General features: G+C 34.8%; 4 protein-coding genes across 4 annotated transcripts; 1 reads left to right on the top strand and 3 right to left on the bottom strand.

Annotated features, from left to right (window-relative positions):
* Positions 1–436: 436 nt before the first annotated feature.
* HELRODRAFT_188708 (hypothetical protein) lies at positions 437–7,391 on the top strand (the record flags this gene model as incomplete). Its single annotated transcript, XM_009021606.1, has 17 exons — positions 437–474; positions 811–936; positions 1,172–1,443; positions 1,595–1,730; positions 1,835–1,952; positions 2,113–2,197; positions 2,497–2,672; positions 2,865–2,967; positions 3,242–3,318; positions 3,728–3,902; positions 4,220–4,330; positions 4,473–4,714; positions 4,840–5,094; positions 5,317–5,412; positions 5,613–5,876; positions 6,002–7,090; positions 7,111–7,391. 16 exons carry the CDS (start codon positions 437–439, stop codon positions 6,197–6,199), a joined length of 2,472 nt encoding a protein of 823 aa, XP_009019854.1. The 3' UTR covers positions 6,200–7,090; positions 7,111–7,391.
* Positions 7,392–9,418: 2,027 nt separating this feature from the next.
* On the bottom strand, positions 9,419–12,032 carry HELRODRAFT_161717 (hypothetical protein; the record flags this gene model as incomplete). The annotated part of the gene is made up of 6 exons (XM_009021605.1): positions 9,419–10,151; positions 10,397–10,508; positions 10,894–10,987; positions 11,312–11,385; positions 11,774–11,812; positions 11,954–12,032. The coding sequence occupies 6 exons, from the start codon at positions 12,030–12,032 to the stop codon at positions 9,419–9,421; spliced, it is 1,131 nt and encodes a 376-aa protein (XP_009019853.1).
* A 413-nt stretch (positions 12,033–12,445) lies between these two features.
* On the bottom strand, positions 12,446–15,843 carry HELRODRAFT_161716 (hypothetical protein; the record flags this gene model as incomplete). Its single annotated transcript, XM_009021604.1, has 9 exons — positions 12,446–12,629; positions 12,810–12,965; positions 13,094–13,234; positions 13,439–13,641; positions 13,760–13,915; positions 13,997–14,076; positions 14,212–14,372; positions 14,488–14,621; positions 14,911–15,843. The coding sequence occupies 9 exons, from the start codon at positions 15,841–15,843 to the stop codon at positions 12,446–12,448; spliced, it is 2,148 nt and encodes a 715-aa protein (XP_009019852.1).
* On the bottom strand, positions 15,820–19,655 carry HELRODRAFT_94572 (hypothetical protein). Its single transcript, XM_009021603.1, has 14 exons — positions 19,551–19,655; positions 19,179–19,252; positions 18,956–19,066; positions 18,685–18,849; positions 18,478–18,559; positions 18,296–18,356; positions 18,016–18,084; positions 17,755–17,875; positions 17,438–17,594; positions 17,089–17,230; positions 16,827–16,910; positions 16,461–16,640; positions 16,208–16,294; positions 15,820–16,102 (listed from the first exon to the last, which is right to left on the bottom strand). The coding sequence occupies exons 1-14, from the start codon at positions 19,631–19,633 to the stop codon at positions 16,052–16,054; spliced, it is 1,467 nt and encodes a 488-aa protein (XP_009019851.1). The 5' UTR covers positions 19,634–19,655; the 3' UTR covers positions 15,820–16,051.
* Positions 19,656–20,030: the final 375 nt, after the last annotated feature.

Below are 20,030 nucleotides of genomic sequence, written 5' to 3'. Positions count from 1 at the left end.
TAAGGTTTGAACTATTTTCACCACAAAGAACAAGTTTGTAAAGAATTAGTTTGAAATAAAAAATTTATATTTAGTTACTAGAAATGAATTTCTTTGTATTTCATCTAGTTGTTGCGATGATTGTTTGGTTGACAAGTTTTGGTTAACTGATTGAACTTTGTATATATATATTATTTATATATTATTTATTATGTATTATTATGTAAATATATATATATATATATATAAATATATATGTTTGATATGTCTTCTGGCAGGATAAGTGAAATAAAATAGAATAAGATTGAAAAAATTTGATAAACTGGTTAGATTAGGTGGTTCGGTGTTTGATTGACAGCTCTGATCTGGCCTATAATTGCTGCATCGGAAGCATTTCTAAGTTAATTAAACTGGCAACACGAATAATTAGCAGTAAACAATAGTCACGTGATACAAAATGCCGGGCGAAGTGTCGGAGAAGTCTTCCCATTTTATGTAAGATGTTTCTGCTTTTTTGTTGGAAAGTTTTAATTTTTATTTTGATCGATTTTTAGATCTAATTCCATTTAAATGTTTTGAGGTCGAAATCACTTTCATCGTTTGGTGTCACTTGCTAACTAATAAATTACGCTGTTATTTTTGACTGAGTTGATTGTTTACATACAAATATTTTTTCTAATCTGATTCTTTGTCTAAGTGATTCATCGCTCTTGTTAGCGTATTTATCATAATTTATTCATAAATTAGATATTTGAAAGACTTTAGAACCCAGCAGTGCCCAGATTTCCTTCAACATAAATGCTCCCACCACCGACCATACAATTGCTTCAGTTGGCACTTTGTCAACCAGAAGCGCAGGAGACCTTTCAAAAAAGGTGACGGAAAATTTAATTACAGTCCCGATGTTTATTGCTCTGTTTATGATGAAACAACTGGTATCTGTCCCGCCGGAGATGAGTTAGTTCTTTTTTTATATAACAGAAATATAAAGAAATTAAATTTTAATTATTAAATTAATTAACATTTAAAAATTGGTAGCTTTTATAGCAAAAATATTTTGTATAATAAGTTATAGGTAAATTTTTTTCTATAGTCATATTAGAAATGATTTTTCAATGATATATTTTGTATTCTAAGTTTTTTTTTTTTTTTATAATTTTATACACACAAAGATTTTTAAACCATTTCCCAGCTGCCCATTACTACACAGAGTTGCGGGCGATGTTGAACGCCGATACCACCCTAGATATTTCAAAACATGCATGTGTGTGCATGAAACCGATGCCAAGGGCCACTGCGTGAAGAATGGACCCCACTGTGCCTATGCACACGGCCCTGATGACTTGAGGATGCCAGTTTTTGATGCTAGTGAGGATGATAATTTGAATGGGGAAGGTTCAACTAACTTACTTGCTGCCCATCTTGAAAAGGATATCTTTTATAATGAAGACCCTGCTTGGAATGGTTAGTCAAATTAGTAAATTTTGTCGTATGAAGACTTTATTTTATTTCTTGATGGAATTATTTAATTGAATTATTTGTCAAATTTAATTTGTTCGTTAAAACACATTTAGAATTATGAATACAAAAAAACATTTATCCACACTACACGCAGATCCCCACTATGTCTTAATAAATTACAAGACTGAGCAGTGCAAACGACCTCATCGGTTATGTCGCCAGGGGTATGCTTGCCCCTCCTATCACAATCCTCGAGACAAGCGTAGGAGCCCTAAAACATTCAAATATAGGTCGGTTCAATTTTTAATCAAAAAGTTGAATGTTACGTTGACCCTGTTATGATAAATTAACCTCATTGTAATAAATGGCATTGATTTAATTTAAAAAAAACCAGGTCAACCCCATGCCCCAGTGTCAAGAGGGGTGATGAGTGGGGCGATCCGCCTCTGTGTGATGTCGGCGACAAGTGCTCCTACTGCCACACCAGAACTGAACAACAATTTCATCCTGAGGTGCATTGCTTTTGTCTGTGTTTGTTTGTCTATGTTGTTAGCTTGTTTTGTTGATATTTTATTTTTTATCATGTTTTGCATTTTTTGTTTCATTTTTATGCTGGATATGTGTACACAAACATACACGCATACACAAACATACACTCATACACACGCACAGATATACAAAAGTTCAAAGTGCAATGACATGATACAGACCGGGTACTGCCCTAGGGGCCAGTTCTGTGCATTTGCTCATCTTGAGAGTAAGTTGGCGTGTCTATTACAGTTACACATTCTATGCAACTTTATCCTGTTGGTTGAGTGAATTTCATTTTGGCAATTGAGTTTTAAATATTTGCTGTTTTAGTTAATATTTGTATTTCTGCTATTTCTGTTGCTAACATTACACATATGTTGTATTTAAAGTAAATATTGTTATTAATATTATTTTAAGCAAAGTTTCTGTTGTAAAATCAGTTATATAATGTTTGGTTTTCATTTGTTAATATCTAATACAGAAATAAGTTGATCAATCAACATTCATTTTAAAACCATCCAATAGAAGAGCTCAATGAACCATGGGACACGATGATTGGTTCCGAGGCCAGCCTATCAGATTTCGTTGAGGCAGTCTTGCCCCTGCCTACAGCCACGCCAATTACGAAAACCATGAAGATGGAATCGAACAGCGACATCTGCAATGGCCTGAGGAAGTCTTCGTTACCAGCTGAATCTCATGTATTATTTTATTTTTATTCATTTGTTTGTTGGTCATTATATTAATTATTATTATTATTTATTGCTTTTTTAAATTATGATGTTGATTTATTAATTTAGTAATGGTAATTTGTTCTTGGAATGTTGTAAAGGTCATCATATAAAACGTCATCACCATCACCATCCTAATGCCGCCACTAACACCATTATCAGCTGATGAGTATAATGTTGCCGGAAGACTCTGTGGCATCATCATCATCACCACCTCCTCTCTCCCTTGTACCACACTCTTCGATGAGTAACTCAGAACCCATCGGTGAGTATTGAAGACTCATTATCATCATCACTTTTTAATCATCATCATCATCATCATCATTAGCTTCTTTTTCATTATCATTGTTATCACTATCCTCATCATCATTAACTCTATCATCAACTTGACCACTATTGTAGTAGGAATACCTATGATGCATGTTTCTAACAAAATACCCATATAGAAGTACCCATAAAATGAAAATCAATGCAAATTCAGTATTCAAGTGTGTCCTATAATCTTTCCCCTAAAATTCTCACGACCGCCACCACCACAGGTAAACGCAGGACGGTGAGTCTCAGCGAGGGTACATTAGGGCCACATAGGGGCCTCAGTACCTTGCACGAGAAGCACGTAAGTCATGTCATGTTCTGTCCCACTAAGTTGTGTCATGATCACATTGTGTCAGGATACGTCGTTGATGATGTATTTGTTTTGTACACTTGCGGTGCAACACTTTGGTTTTCTAACATGATATAACAGAATGTATATGGACTTTAGTGCTTTAATATTGCATGCAATCCCATGCAAGAACTCCTGAATTGAGAATTGTATGGCATATATTAGAATATAGATTACAATTGAGAATTGTATGGCATATATTAGAATATAGATTACAACATTTGTCTTATTGGTTGCATAATCCTCACACACACACAAATACCCAACAAACAAACAGACATACAAACAAACAAACGTACGTACAAACAAACAAACAAACATACGTACATACATACATACAAACAAACATGCAATCATGCAGGCAATGAAATATCCATACGACATAACGAAAGAAAATTTGAATCAGTTGTTTCCAAGCAGCAACAACTCCTCAATGATGATGAATACGACGAATCCTGGAACTGGCAACATCCTTAGTCCCAAGCTCTCTTTCCCATCATTCTATCCAGGAGAGGAAACCGTTGAATCTGTTATTGGTTGGTTTGGAGGATGTAGAGATGGATAAAGACTCACATTCACGCCTATACACACACATACACATATACACACACACATACACATATATACACACACATACACAATTTTTTCGCAGCCAGACAATTATTTCTACGTTTAACTTTATTTTAGTGAGGATATGCTTAATTTTATGTTTAATTTTGTGTTATTTTATTTTTTGATGGCGCTTTTGAATTTTAATTAAATAGCGCTAGATAAATCTTTTGATAATAATAATAATAATAATATTATAATACACAGAGGCACATACATGCACACACAAACAAATTTGAAACAGTGAATGCCCTAGATGAAGAGTTTGTCGGTGGAGATCTCAATCTATCTGGATATGACAGAGAGGAAAGTGATTCTCTGTGTAGCTCTCTTAGTACCAGTTTTCCATCTTTTGGTTGGTTGGTTGTGTGTTTGTATGTGTGTGTGTGTGTGTGTGCGCGCGCGTCTGTTCGTGTGTGTGTTTGTCATAACTGATGTTATTATCATTCTATATTTATTTGATATTATTCGTGTGGGCACTAAACATGCACTCACAGGGGGCTACTTTGGCGGAATGGGATCGAGACCCATGTCAATCCCGACCTCATCTATGGGATCGAATGTTACACAACAGCATCGTCAACAGCAACAACAACTCAAACAACAGCAGCAGCAGAAAGATTTTGTTGGTAGCTACAACAGCAACAACGCTGAGAATAGTTTCATGTTGTTTGGTAGGAGCTACACTTCTTTGGCACCTATTGGTTCCGAACATGCCGCTCAGTTGCTGCTCTCTAAGGTTCTTTTTTGAGTACCTTCATTGTTTTTTATTTAAACTTGGAAAGTGAATTAATAATTGATCAATTGATATATTTGAATAATTAGATAATTGATTGTTTTGGCTAATTTATTCATCAATTTCAGCAGCAACAACAACAACAGTCGATGACGTCACAGCTGATCAGTGAACTGGCCACATTACAGAACTACCAATCACAGCAGGCCAGCATGAACTGCAACAACCAATCATCTTCGACTTCCTCTCTCTTCCCCAGTTCATCTCTCCCTCTCTCACAGGGCATGAGCAATCTTTCTCTGGGCAGGAGTAGTCAGGAGTTTGAGAAGATAAAGGAGGAGTTAAAAATGTCCAAGTTGAAGATGGCCAAGTGGGAGGAGAGTGTTCAACAGGCTCGTGTGGTCAGTTGGTTGGCCGGTCGGTTAATTGATTGATGATTGGTTGTTTGTTTGATTGATTGGTTGGTCCGGGCGTATGATTCGCTGACTGATGGCTGACGTGATGTTGGTACTTGTGATAATGACTGACGACGAGGATGATGTGCCACTGTATATTACACGACGATCCTGGTTGCCCTGATTGTGACGTGCGTGCACCACATGCAGGCCTGCACTGCTTGGATGAAGGAGGTTGATGACATCAAGAAACAGAAGAAGATTCTGGAAGATGAGAACGTCATCATCAGTAAACAGAGGGATGACGTCAGTGGGCATTCATTTGCACATCAACAACAGTTTTATTCATTTTTTAGATTATCTATTGTTTCATTTTTCTTTCATCTTTTGATTTAACTCATTCGACTAATCATTCAGTCGACGAGTCAACAAATCAGGCAACCCACCAACCAATCAAACAAGCATTTATTCAACAGATCCAAAACCCTCATTCATTCATCAAACAGGCTGTTGCAACAGTTGCAAAGTTAACAACTGAGCTAGATTCTGTCAGAAAATCAAAACCAACGACCGCTAACTTTGAACAGCAACACCAGCCACAGCAGCAGCAGCAGCTGCACGTATCTGGTTGTTGCAGCAGCGGTGGCAACGACGACGGCAGCACGTCGCAGCAGCAGCAACAACAACAACAGTTGAGTGTGGAAAAAGATTTTACAAAGTTGCAACAGAAGAGAGACTTGCTGAAGAATGAATTGAACTCTATTGAAGAGGTAAGCATTTGTTTGTTTTTTTTCATCTTATGGTGCTAATTTTTAAACTATATTTATATGAATTATGAAATTAAATAAAAATTTTACATAAAAATACTAAAAAAAATCAAACTACTCCACTGCAGATGTTAAAGAAACATTGTAGGATATGCCAGAAGAAAGTTACCCCTGCCACTGGCAAACTCTCCCTGCTATCGTGCAACCAATGTCTCGTCTGCTCGTATTGTTGCTCAACGAACTCAGATTGCAAGACATGTCCCCAGCTACAACAAGAGTCATTAATTAGTAGCAGCAGTAGCGATAAACCAGAGCAGACTAAATGATTAAAATGAAGCTTAGATTTTCAAGATATATTATGATAATATATACAATTTATTCGAATTTTTAATGGAGTTTTATAAACGATATACGTATAATATTTAGCTGACAATGTTTTTCAATTTTATTCTATTTTTTGTATAAATATTTTTTAAATTGACAATTTTAAAATATTTTAGTGACATCTTTGAAATTTTCTTAGACTTTGAAAATATTTAAATATTTGTGTTACCAGATAGAGAAAGTAAGAGAGAGAGAGAAAGAGAGAAAGATTTATATAAATATATATACAGATATAAAGATATATATATAGATATACGTACTATAATTACTACTATAATAATAATTATAAATAATATTATTATTATTTCGAGGTTCCATATCATACACTTACATTGAAATTTCATTTAGCATTGTTTTTATTGTTTCAAATTAAAAGTTTGAAAACTGTAAAAAAAATTTACAAAACTGAAAAAGTGAAACTGAAAGTGAAAAAGATGATATTTTTTTTGTAGGTGTTTTAATTTTTTTAGTTCTATTATTTTAAATTTTGACAATGTTATTTTTCTTTTTCCCTCTTTAGAGTTATTCGATTTTAATTAACTATATTTTTTGGTTTGTGGTATTTAGGTATCTATATATAGATGTTTGTTTTAGGTATTACGCATATGTATTCAAATATTGTATCTGTGTATGTATGTATACATGTTTACATGTGTTTGTACGTATATGTTTGTTTGTGTGTACGTATGTATGCAGATATGTGTGTGTGTATAAGTATGTATGCGTGTGTGTATGTGTGTTGGTGGTTAAGATGGAAGTTGATGATGTTCTTCTGTCTCTGGTTTATATGATTACATTCGATTTTTCAAGTTTTAGTATATATATATATATATTCGTATATATATATATATATATATATATATATATATATATACTATATATACGATCATGTTGTTTATTGCAAAAAATGTTGTATATGTATTTAGGATTTGTATGTATTGCGGTATGGATTGGTGAATGTGTATTATTTATATTTGGTATATTATACATATATATATATATATATGTGTGTGTGCGTGTAAGGAAAATGGGCGTGAAATCATGTAAAGAAAAGTCTTCTGTTTGTAATTATTTGATTTGATTGCGTTAAACTGTTCTGAAATTATGCTAAATAAAATCTTTTTCTTGTTGTTCTACTTAAGTTATTTTACAAAAGTTCGAGTTTTATAGTTCAATTCTTACCTATCGTCTAGTAGATGTAAAATACAGGTTGAAAAAACAATGAGATTAGATTATTTACAGGCAATTATAATGCTTATGACGTAATTTTTCCCAGTCTCCGAGAAAAATTCGATTATGACGTCATTCGTGAGCTCCATTGAGGGAGTTATTTGGATAAAACTAACTTTGGTGAAATTGTTGCTGAATTATCTGGTCTTATTTGATTGTTTAAATGTGACGTATCCACGTTGTCATAAATATTTTAACTTTAACAAGTTAAATACATTTTTTTCTGTTCCAAATTAATAACTCATTCACGCTTAGCACATTTGACTCATTCACAAGACAGGAACGATAACTGGGAACAGTTTATTTCAAGAAAAATAACAAAACATAAGTGATTGGTATATAATATATATATATATATATATATATATATAATGTGTATATGTATATATATATATATATATATGCACCACAGCATTTCATACAGTTTTGTTTATGAACTGCACAAACCTGATAACGAACTGAAGTTCGTCGTACTAAACTTATAAAAACTCATTTGAAAATTGAACAACGCATGCAATGCTGTGATATTTTAAAACTGCATATCAGATAGTCTCAACCCAATATATATATATATATAAATATATTGGGTTGAGACTATCTGATATGCAGTTTTAAATGAGTTTTCAAATGAGTTTTTATATAAATATATATATGTGTGTGTGTGTTTTTGTGGTGTGTAAATACGTTATATTATAATACATGTATAGTTAAAACGATAAAACAAAGAGTGGAAAGAGTTACAAATCGATTAAAAATATTTCATAGTGAAATCGTCCTTATAACGCTTCATTAAGGTCGAAGCGCCGAGAAACCAGCAAACGAACAGGCGAAAACTGTTCCAACAAGAAGTTGCGAGTTAGTTCATTTGTTATACAATTCAACGAAATAAAAGGAAATGTGATATACTATAAAAAATAAAACTAAAAGCTCAACAACCCTCTGTATAAGAATTAAATAAACACACAGACACAAACAGTATATAAATGAGTGTGTGCTTCTGTGCGCGTGTGTATGTGGTTAAACATCAAAACGAAAGAAGCATGAACAAATGAACGGGAGCCGAGAGTCCTGTATATATTGCATAGTAAATAGACTGGATAAAAAGCTACTATTTAGTTGAATTTAAAGCAGATCGTATCATTTTATTCATTCCAAAGCATATGTTGGCATTTGCACATTAATGCAGGCCTTCATTTCAAGGTTAATTTTTCATACTACTCGACTGGGCCATCATCATTATTATATAAGGTATATAATGAGATGGTGTTGGGACCCGGGCAGGTTTTAAACCCGGAACATTCGAGTCCTCAACACTAGATTTTAGTTTTTTTCTTTGGTCAATTTGAACAACTTGAACTCACAAAAAAACTCTTAAAAATCATCTAAAATGTAATTTCAATCAAATTGAAACCGCATTTGCCCACAATAAAAACACACACACGCACGCACAAACAATCACACACATACATTCTCATGTTATTTCATATATTACATACAATATATATACATTTCATAAAACTTAAAACCACATGCGAATCTGAAATGAATGATAAATTCTAAACTCATAAACTAATGAATGAAATGAACAATAGCAATAGCAGCATACTAAAATGCAGGTCAATTATATTACAGATAAGAAAACCCAAACAGCACAAATATATATAACATATTTTTGTGTGTGCATGAGTATGTGTGTGTGGTGTGTGTGTGAGTGAGTAAGCACACACACACAACGCATAATTACACACACTCTAAATATTGTCTTGTCTGCTTGTTAGTAGTAGCAAGAGAAAGGGTCGAAATATTATAATGAGGAAGGCATTAACGAACGAACGAACGAACGAAAAAAACAGAAACAAACACAACATCAAATAAAACGTTATGAAGGTTAAAACCGTCAAGCTGTCCAAAAACATCGCTCTCTCTATCTTTTACTCGTTTTCTAATTTGGCACCTTTGGACTGTTTGAATTCAAGGCCGCCGCTACCATCACCGCTACCTGTGGTAGAAGTAGTAGTGGTAGATGTAGTAGTTGTAGCAGTAGTAGAAGTAGTAGGAGTAGTAGCGGAAGTAGCAGCCTTGCAGTCCTTGTTAGTTGAGCTCTTGTCAGCAGTTTGATCTATGTTGGAGCATTCAGGATTACTGGATACGTCAACAGTAGCAGCAGCAGCAGCAGTAGTAGCTTCATCATCCTCAGCAGCCAGCAAATCTTCACATGAAACTTTCTCGAAACTGCCATCTGAGTCACTGCTTCCACTGCCTTCCACCTTCTCGTCACCTCTTTCGGAAATTTTATGACGAATTCCATCATCATCATCGTCGTCGACTTCTTCTTCATCCTCATCACCATCTTTACCGTCACTACTAGGGCGATCATCATCGTCGTCGTCGTCACCCGAGTCATCGCTGATGTCGTCATCGCTGATGTCTTCGTCATATTCGTGCCGACGAAGACGGCAATCACCCGCCGAGTCTAGCGCGTCGCTAGCTGCTGCGTGGTTCAAATCACTTTCATCGCCAACGTCGCCGTCGTCATCTCCACTGTTGTTGGCTGGACTGCTGCTGCTGCTAATGCTCTGGATGTTATAGTCGAACTGGATGGTGTTATCAGCTGTGCATTTCTTTAGAAATTCTTTCAGTCTATTCAATGTCAGTAGCATAGTTCTGAGAGGATTTTATTTTATTTTATTCAAAATATGATCGGTTTGAAAATCGCACAATTAAAAATTACATCAGTTAGTTAAGTATAAGTGGTTTTTAATGAATAAATAAACTACATATGTAAAACCAAAAACATTTGAATGAACAAACAGACAAACAAACATACATACAAACAAACAAACAAACAAACACACAAACAAACAAACAAACAAACAAAACAAAAAACAGATGGCAGTAAGGTCACATACATGAAACTACTTCCAACAAAAACTTTAGTTGTGGTGTGGTTGTGGTAGAAAGTAATGGTCCCATTGCGCTGGTTGGCTTTAACTTTCTTCAACTCACTCAACTTTGCTGTTTCTATTTGCAAATTATTATTATTATTATTAGAATAATCATAATCTATCTTAGTTTTGCCACATCTATCCATTTATTTACTACAATTAAGTTAGTAAAATTTATGCAGCTTGAATACAAGAACTCTAGAAATAACAGCAAAAACAATAATAGTAATAATAATAACAACAATATAAAAAAACAAATAATAATAAAAATAAGAAGAAAAAGAAAAATGCAAATGTATGCACTGAAATTTGTTTGTTTACACAGGCAGGTCTATGCAAACATTGTTGATGAAAAAAAATACATCAAACACATACACACACACACACACTCACACACACACACACACACTCACAAACACACAGGCACAAACACACAAATACAAAGTTACACACATACAAACCCATAAATGTGTGCTTGTTTCTAAACAAAAACCTCTGATAGATATTCTGAACTGTATAGGACAACTGGTCCAGTGGTCTGTCTAATGTTAGTTCCTAAATTGTGTGGAATGTGAATAAAAGAAATTTTGAATAAAAGTATTATTTAAAAAAAAATTACTAAAATTATTAACCATAACTATCAAAAAACCATTAACATACAACTTTTAAATTACTAAACAACAAAACACACAACACACACAAAACAACAGTTTTACATATGTGTAACACACCCACACACACACACACGCACACACGCACTTACATACATACACACATACCATCTATATGCAACACACACACACACACACACAGTACACGCATCGTATCCAAATACTCAGTGCACACATTTCTACAAACACGTGTCTTTGTAATACCTACCTGCCAATGGTCAATGAAAGCCGAAGCAATCACCAGACTTCCTATCACGTAAATCATCTGCCAAAAGCAGGACTCTAAATACAGAACAGACACATAATAATAATTATAATAATAAAAATAATAATTATAATAATAATTATAATAATAATAATTATTAATATCATTATATTTATTATTATTGTTTACATATGCAATCATTTTTTATGTATGTAAAGAAAATAAATGTTTTTTAGTCAAAAAATATTATAAAAAAAGTTATAAACACATACAAAGAAAGCCTATAGTTTTAAAATTTAAATATAATAAGTGTATAATACATCAAACACACGTGCACCCACACACACACCCGCACACAAAGCAAGATAAGAACTGAATTTGAAACCTTATTTTTTAGTTTTACAAGCAAAACATTAATTAAATATTTAAATAACAATAAAAAGTTTAAATTTTATTAAAACTAACCTGAATAAAAAGACAGCGCAATGCCAAACGAGAATATGCCTGTAAGGTAAGAAGTAAAATAAAACTAAAAAATAAATTAATTAATCAAAATCTCATTTTTAAAAATGAACTTTGAAAGAAAAAAAGAAACAGAAACAGAAACAAAGGTGTAGTCATCCACATCCAAGCAGCCAAACAAACCGATGAAAAGGGCCCAGTTGAAATATTTTGGCTGACTAGCGAAGCAGACGCGTTCTTCAGTTTCATCGACGACCTCCATTTTTATTTTTCACCTGATCCCTAATCAATTCACTATTGCGTATATTTATTTTTAGAATTGCACGAACGAACGAAGTCAAGTAAACAAAACCGAAAACGAAATTAAAAGCGAACTTCTGCAACGAAAGGTTTTTTTTTTTTGCTTAGCGAAAATTCCATCGATGGATAATGCGCTCTTTAACCAGATCACATTTTTCGATTAAATTTTGAAATGTTTTAATTAAAACAGATAGCAATTATAAGAATCATTCTTTCATACACACCTGTACGTACACTCATAACGAATATAACGCATCAGTAATTTAAAAAATTCAACAGTATATATTTACATTAGACGTATTTGATAGTACATTCCATGGATATAATATATAATATTATATATATCCAATCCATGGTACATTCCCTAATTTGTTGCTACTTATATTGTTTAGGAGCTCTTGCGCCCATGAAGTACAACTTGAATGCTATATAGAGCATCATTCCAAAAGTAACTATGAAGCTTATATGACGTATGGCATCGAGGACCACGTTTCGGAAATTCATCTGCTCTCTCACGTACAACCGGATTGTCCCGAAATGTTGCAAGTTGTTCCAACAACTGACATTGTAAACAAATTTGTAAGTTATAATTATACCACGTAAAAAATTTTATTCGAATTTTAATTCATTCAAATATTTTAATGAGAAAAAACGTATAATCGCTGAGTAAAGTAGCATACTAGCTGTGCAAGTGATGGCTTAGACGCGCATATAAATAACGATCAATTATATAGAATACCTAAAAAATGCTTCGTCGGATTTCAGCACTCTGTTAATTATAAGTTCATTCCTCTGGTTGACTTTAACTCTGAACTTCGTTAGGTAGCCAAGCTTGCTCTCCTCCAACACAAATGTTCCATTCTGCCATCTTATTGGCAGCTTGGAGGCGTTCTGGCTGAAAAATAATTTCAATTCAGTATTCAGATGAATCGTTATCTACAGTTTACAGGGTAAAATTATTCATTTGAAGAAATAATTCAATATGTAAAAATCGATTGTAAACTTTACAAAAACCAAGCGCACTGCGGGCATTTCAGTACATATTTCTTGTTCATAACAGCAAACGCCGTCAATCTTTCAATGGGCACTCCCAACTTGGGCACCCCTTCGTAATATGAGGAACGACCTTTGAACGAAGCTACCACATCCAGCTGCTTGCCATTCCTGGTCGGTAGTTTGTTGCTTGTTATTTGTAACAGTTCAATAATGTTGGACGCTAAAAACGATGACAAACGTGCGAGGAGACAACATGGCCACGTTTGAACGCTGCCCACGAGAAATTATTTCATGTCATCTCATCGCGGAAATACCATAAAAACCTCAAATGCGGATCGTAAAAAAACAACAAATAGGCTAAAATGAACGCACTCGTCAGTGACGACGCGGACAGGCGGCTGAGTGACGCAGGCATTGTAACATACCGATACCATCAACTCCGTTTTCCTCTCCTTCAGATTGGCAGCCTCGTATAAAGGAAAAGCAAGGAGGGGGCTCACGCACGGCAGTCCCTCTTTGTACTTCCTCAACGATGACGAATCAACCGGTTTTGTTGGGATGTTACGATCAAATTTCTGTGTGGAATTTAATTAATTAAATCGTTATTTCACAGATTTCATAATAAAATTAAATCTAATGATGTTTTACGATGTAAGCAACTTCAACTCTAACCGACCAACTGAACAAACCCACCTTGACCATGCACGTGCCAACCCTCTTGCGAGACCCGGGCCCATTGCACCTGTTGCACGCCGTCCACGTAGACCACTGGTAGAAGACGTACAAGTTGTACTCGGCTAGGATCTCTGGTTTCGAGGCCAGAGCAACACCATCGCCATGTTCGTATACCTTGAAAGTTCGTTTGCTAAGTACATAAGGTTTGACTGCTTTAACCTCGTCCAATGGTTATCGTCATTTCATTCGACTAACCCTAACTCTGGATTCAACATCATCTATGCCTATCATGTATGTCATGCCGTGGGCTTCGTTGTTGAAGCACGTGTACATGCCTTCAAATTTCATTTGTTAATTCAAGGACAAATAAAAAACTTGCCGCGAAAAACTCTAGACCGTAATTTTAAATTCGTTTCAGAGCAATAAATAAAGTTAATATATGATTTGTGAATTAAAAATCAAATGGAAACCTGCATCTTCCGGAGTTAATTGGTGCATGGTGAGGTCGCCATCTAGGGTAACTGAGAATTGATTTTCATCGTTGGGCAGGGCCTTGTAGGCCCCTCCTTCGTGCAACAAACGTCGGTACCACGCGATGCCGTACTCAAAGGGGTTCGTGAAAGGGGGCAAACTTTCAATTGTTAAAAATGAGTTCTTCCTTTTTAAATTCATCTCCATTTCAATAATTTGATACAGAAATATTTTTTACGTTTTGCAAATTTCGATTATATGAAAAAGACACCTACCATGTTTTGCACTCCAAAGTAACTTTTTCGCTACTTAGAGTGTTGAAGGCAGCAACATCGGTCATCGGCTGACCCAACATCTTCTCATAATGCTTGAACTTCTCTGTCATGCATTCGTAGTATAATTGAAACGCCTGAGTTGTCAGAAAAAATTTATTCCATCTATTGTCAAAAGTAGAAAAAAGAAATTGTGAAAAAGAATAAAGTGAATTAATAATTCAATGGTTTATCAATCAAATAATTTCAATCATAGTCTTGTAATTTGACAACCATCATCAAGAAATTTATTGGACAACAGAATGTTAGCCTGCTCATAAGATATGGACCGTGAGCGTTCACGAAACGAAGGACTCATTGACGTAATTGAAAAAAAGGGATTCTAAATTATGTTTTTATTTTTATTAATTAATTAATTAATTTTACTTTTAAAAGAGTTTCCAATGCCATTTTAGGTCTGGGAACCTTTCCGTTTTCTTCGTAGACGAGCCAACTACGCACAGTTTCGAGTACAGTTAAGAGGAATTGGTTGAGTTCGTTCAGGTCCTGAAGTGTGACTGGTAGTTTTCCTCTTTTTTCTCGCTTCAAAAGTTTTTCCTGATCTAATTTTTTCTTCTTAATAATTTGTTTTTCCGCTTCTACATATTTTCTTAAGGCTTTCCCCTCTTGGCTGTTTTCGATTTTGTCTTTCATTACTTTGTAGTGGTCCCAAAAATCATCATAGTTTCTCCATTTAGAAAATTTTGTTTTTTTCTTCAACTTATTCAAAAAATGTAAACTGTCAGGAATCTCATTAACCGATCTTTTCCTTCGTAACTTTTCCCGGTGTTGTTCCTTTTTCTCTCGCTGCCTCTCCAGATCTTCATAGTATTCAAGAATCCTGGCATGGTGGTCATCGTTGACGAGTTCCTCAGTCAGGTCCACGTATTCAAGTTCTTCGTTATATTCCTCGTACTCGCCATGAGGAAGCAGTGGAAACACAGCAGGGTCTTCATCGTCTTCTTCTAAAGATTTCTTCTTTTTCTCATCACTTTTCGTTTGTCGATCATCCTCATTATTAACATTAAGCGAATTCTGTTTCGAACTATCACCGGTGTCATTGCACGTAACGTTTATGATTCTTTCGTCTTTGCTTTTCATGTTAAGTTTGGTTTCTAGAAAATTCGTTTTCGAGGAATGAGTAGTCAATTGCAAATTACTATCAGTATTTCTTGAAATGTTTTGTAAGATATCCTTAACCGACAGATCTGATTCTAAATGATAGTTGAGATTTTCAAATTGTAAAGATTTTTCAAATCGAAACTGTTTCAAATGTGCTAAACAAGCAAACATCACCAATAAAATTTTTATTTTTTCCATTTTCAAAGAAAAGAACAAACCAAAGCCGTTTTCAAAATATGAAATTTAAATTATTTAAAAGTAAACTTTCTGACGTCATAATCTGACAATCATGTTTTTAAAGCTTCTTTAAACATTTTAGGCAGGTTTTTGAATGGAAAAAAGTTAAACATTGCGGTATCCCAAAAAAATATTTAAACCAGATTTAATCATTTTATTTCATTTCCAATCATGCAGTTTTTGGTGGCGGACTTCTTTCTACACCTTTCGTAACTTTCAACTGTTATAAAATAAAATAAATTTAATATTTTTATTAAAATTCTAAAACAAGCACGTTTCGTTACGATTTTAATGCAAAATGTTTCAAGTGTTTGAGGCACCGTACCTTCTCTCGCTCTTCAATCCTGTTATAAACGAAGTCAGAGAAACAGTCGTTTGGAACGAATCTTCCTGCACCCGCTGTCACATGCAACTTGAAGTGTTTTAAATCAATTAATTTAAATGTGACTTACTTCATTTACACTTCATCACTTTTTTACATTGTGAATTTACGAACCTTGGTTTGTTATCGCAAAATGAATATCTATGAAATGTAAAAAGTTATTAGTGGAAAAATTGAAACGGAAACCGAAACTTACACCCTCTGGATCAACGACAACTTTTCCGCCGGCGATGACATACTTGGGCCCGCCGTGACACTCAATTCCTTCAAATACGTTGATTTCCACTCTAGTTTGGTGGGTTTTCGCAGACAGCACACGAACCATGCTGGGGTCCCAGAGAACTAGGTCGGCATCCGAACCTACAGATACACGGCCCTTTCGAGGTTTTGTTAAGTCGTTTACATTACAATATTTTCACTGTTAAATTAGATGACTGCAAATTATGTTTGCGATTGAGCTAAAAGATTCTGGAGATCAATAAAATTATATTTCCACATGTTTACGTTTACAAAACATCGTAATAAGTAAATAAAGTAATTGAGCTGCTAAATTAATTCTCACTTTCCTCGGGTAGACGTTGAATATTTTTGCGTTGGTGGTGCTTGTCACCTCCACAAAACGATTAGGGGTTAGTTTTCCTGTTCGCTACAAAATTTTTATTGTTATTAATTATTTAATTAATTAATTAATTATTAATATTATTCTTTCCAATCTTCAAAGATGTCTCACAAATATGCAAACATTCCCAAGCAAGTTGATAAATACAACGTTCTTTGACACCGTGTGGAAAGAGCTCGAACAGACATTCAAGCTCAGTACAAACCACGCCTTTCTGCCAGACGATTGACATTCGCTCCTCAACCCCGGTCACCCCGTTGGGCATCTGGGTGAAGTTGCTGTACCCTCGAGCTTTCTGGCTGACGCTGCATGCACAATGATCGGAACCGGTGGTATGTAGCAGGTTGCTGATTGTGTAAAAGTTGGAAAATGTTGTTTAACAACCGTGTCTAATGATTTGTAATGATTTAAAAATAGTTTTGACAAAACTGTTATTTAACATTAATTAAGATAGTGAATGAATAAAAACTATTCAGACATTTTAGGAGGTATAATTTTAATAATTGAATGAAATTGAACTCTTTACAAAAAAAAACAGGATGAAACTTTCACACCATGCCAGAAGATCCATGAGATAGGCGGGGGTTGAAGGGTCCTCTCTGATGGGAGGGCTCATGATGTAGGCGGCCGCATGTCGCCAATCAGCGTGGTAGCAATGGTGCCCTGTTAAAGCTAGAGAGGCCCCTATTGGCTCGCCATAAACCACAACACCTGCATGTGTTGGTTGCATGCGTCGAACTGAATTTGCGATAAAATTTACTCACGCTATTTTTCAATTAGCATTCGCTTATTTATTATTATTCATTCAGTCACACAAAATTTGTTCACTCCATCATTCTTTCCATTTCGTCCAAACATCGTCACCATCAACCTCTCTTGAGCCCCTGAACGATGACGTCAGCGGCACTCCTGCTCATGACGTGCACGATGTACACTGGGCAGTTGATCAGACCACCGAGGGTCACTGCCCTGTTCGTTGCCTCACCCTCAATCTTCGTTTTCATCAAAAAGTTTCTCATTAAATTAGGTTGAACTGTTTATTAATCTCACTGTTCATTAATCTTGTTTTAACATCAGAATAAAAGTTTTGTTCAATGAAACCAGTTTAATAAGTTGTCCACTAGATACAAACTTCCTCAGGCCGGCTCATCAGATGACCTTCTGGTCCGACGATGCCCATTTCAAGCAGTTCCTTACTTTTCTGTATCATATGGTTATGAGATTTGAGATTTTGAATGCGTTTGAACCAGGGTATCGTGCATTTGAACGATATTTAATTAAAATTAATTCTGTATAATCATAATATTATGTCCGATCATAATATTTTAGATAAATATATCATAATATTTTAGATAGATATATTATAATTTGATGTTAGAAATAAATTTATTTTTAAGAAAATTGCAGCACACCTCTTCAATGAAGTTGCCATTCTCAGCATGTACCATTGCCAATGCACCAAGCTCCTTGCACCTGAAATTGTTTATAAGTTAACTAATTTTTTCTATTTTCTTATTTATTAGTTAGTTTTTTGAAATAATAATTAGTTATTTGTTTGAAATTATATTTAAAAATTGAAAACGAAAGTGTGTACCTGGAAAATACGGCATACAATTCTGGATCATTCAGCATTAAGTACCCTTTGTAGGCCATGAAAGTTTTGAAGGAATTCACCCCTAGATTGAAAAGAAAAGAATTTGAAAATTAAAAAAGATTGAAAAAGTAAAAAAGATTTATAAAATTTTGCTCATCTCACTATCTAGAATAGTGCTCATTACAGGTAATAATAGCAAAGTTTAACCCCTCTCTTTAGTTAGAACGCCCATCTCTTCCCTGACGACATCCGACCACCACGTGATTGCCACATGGAGGCTGTAGTCGCAGCAAACTTTTCCGTCCGCCCAGGAACGCCATCTGTCGTAGGCGGCCAGAAGACTTTCTCCCAATTTTGGAACCACGAAGTCAACTAGTTTGGTTTTTAATGACTCAGGTTTTGATGTCATTTTTAGTTGCAGCAATTCACACACCACACACGCACTCACATACACACACACGTACACACACACACTAACTAATCATAGTGGTGCCTCCGGCTAGGGCGGCCCTTGTCCCAGTGTAAAAGTCATCAACGGTAGCTGAGTCGAAGATGGGCATTTGCATGTGAACGTGTGCATCTATGCCGCCTGTTTAGGGGGAGTGCGCGGTATTTTTTGTATTTTGTATTATTTGTATTTTGTAATTTTTGTATTTCGTATTTTTTGTATATTCGTATCCGGCGTATTGTTGATCACGAACCTGGCATAACCAGAAGACCATCTGCATTAATTACCCTCGTTTCTCTGGGGCACACTAGGTCATGCCCAATGGCCCTGTTTGAAAAATGGTTTCAAGTTTGCATTCTATACAAGTAGTTTTCTATACAATTTTCGTTTTAGTGTTCCTCACTGTTACGTTGTAATACACGTAAATCAATGCATCCATCACAAACATTGCAAGTATGTAATGGCAGGGAATCTCTTTACAATCGAAAATCAGTCAATCACAAAACGAATAAACAGATGGATGGATGAACGAACGAATGAATGAATGAGTGAATGAATGACTAGGTCAACGAATGAATGAATGAATGAGTGAGTGAACGAATGAATGAATGAATGAATTAACAACTTGATCACTCCATCTTCAATGAAGACATCTGCCTGGAAGGTTTCATCGGCATTAACTACTTTCCCGCCTTTTATCAATAGCATCTCTCTGATTATTATTATTGTTGTTGTTATAATTATTACTTGAAAATTGCCAAAAATTAAATTAATTACCTCTTTATCTATTATTTCTCAAAAAATAGCCTTCCAGCTGTATGTAATAAGAAATATGTTATCAAATTTGATCAACGAGCCATTTAAATATGCGACCGTGAATAATATACACACGCATACACATATACACACGCATACACATATACACACATATACAAATATAAATGCGCGCACACACGCGCATACATACATAGGTTGAAATAATTAAATTGAACGTATGTTGAGTTGAGGTGCTTATAATCCTTAAATGCAAAGTCCATGTATTACAATTGTCAACTTTGAAAGGAAAGTTTACCAAACCTACATAAACTCACACACATACATATGT

Source organism: Helobdella robusta (genome assembly GCF_000326865.2).
Source record: "Helobdella robusta unplaced genomic scaffold HELROscaffold_3, whole genome shotgun sequence".
Taxonomy (NCBI): domain Eukaryota; kingdom Metazoa; phylum Annelida; class Clitellata; order Rhynchobdellida; family Glossiphoniidae; genus Helobdella; species Helobdella robusta.
Note: the sequence above shows the minus strand (reverse complement) of the source record. Positions and strands in the feature narration are given on the sequence as shown.

What these genes read in the sequence shown, in the direction of transcription:
- HELRODRAFT_94572 (XM_009021603.1), bottom strand. Translation starts at nt 19,633, where the DNA reads ATGCTATTGATAAAAGGCGGGAAAGTAGTTAATGCCGATGAAACCTTC. An exon ending in CGGAGGCACCACTATGATTA is followed by an intron (nt 18,850 to 18,955) that starts GTTAGTGTGTGT and finishes AAACCAAACTAG; the next exon opens with TTGACTTCGTGGTTCCAAAA. An exon ending in ATGGCAACTTCATTGAAGAG is followed by an intron (nt 18,085 to 18,295) that starts GTGTGCTGCAAT and finishes CATATGATACAG; the next exon opens with AAAAGTAAGGAACTGCTTGA.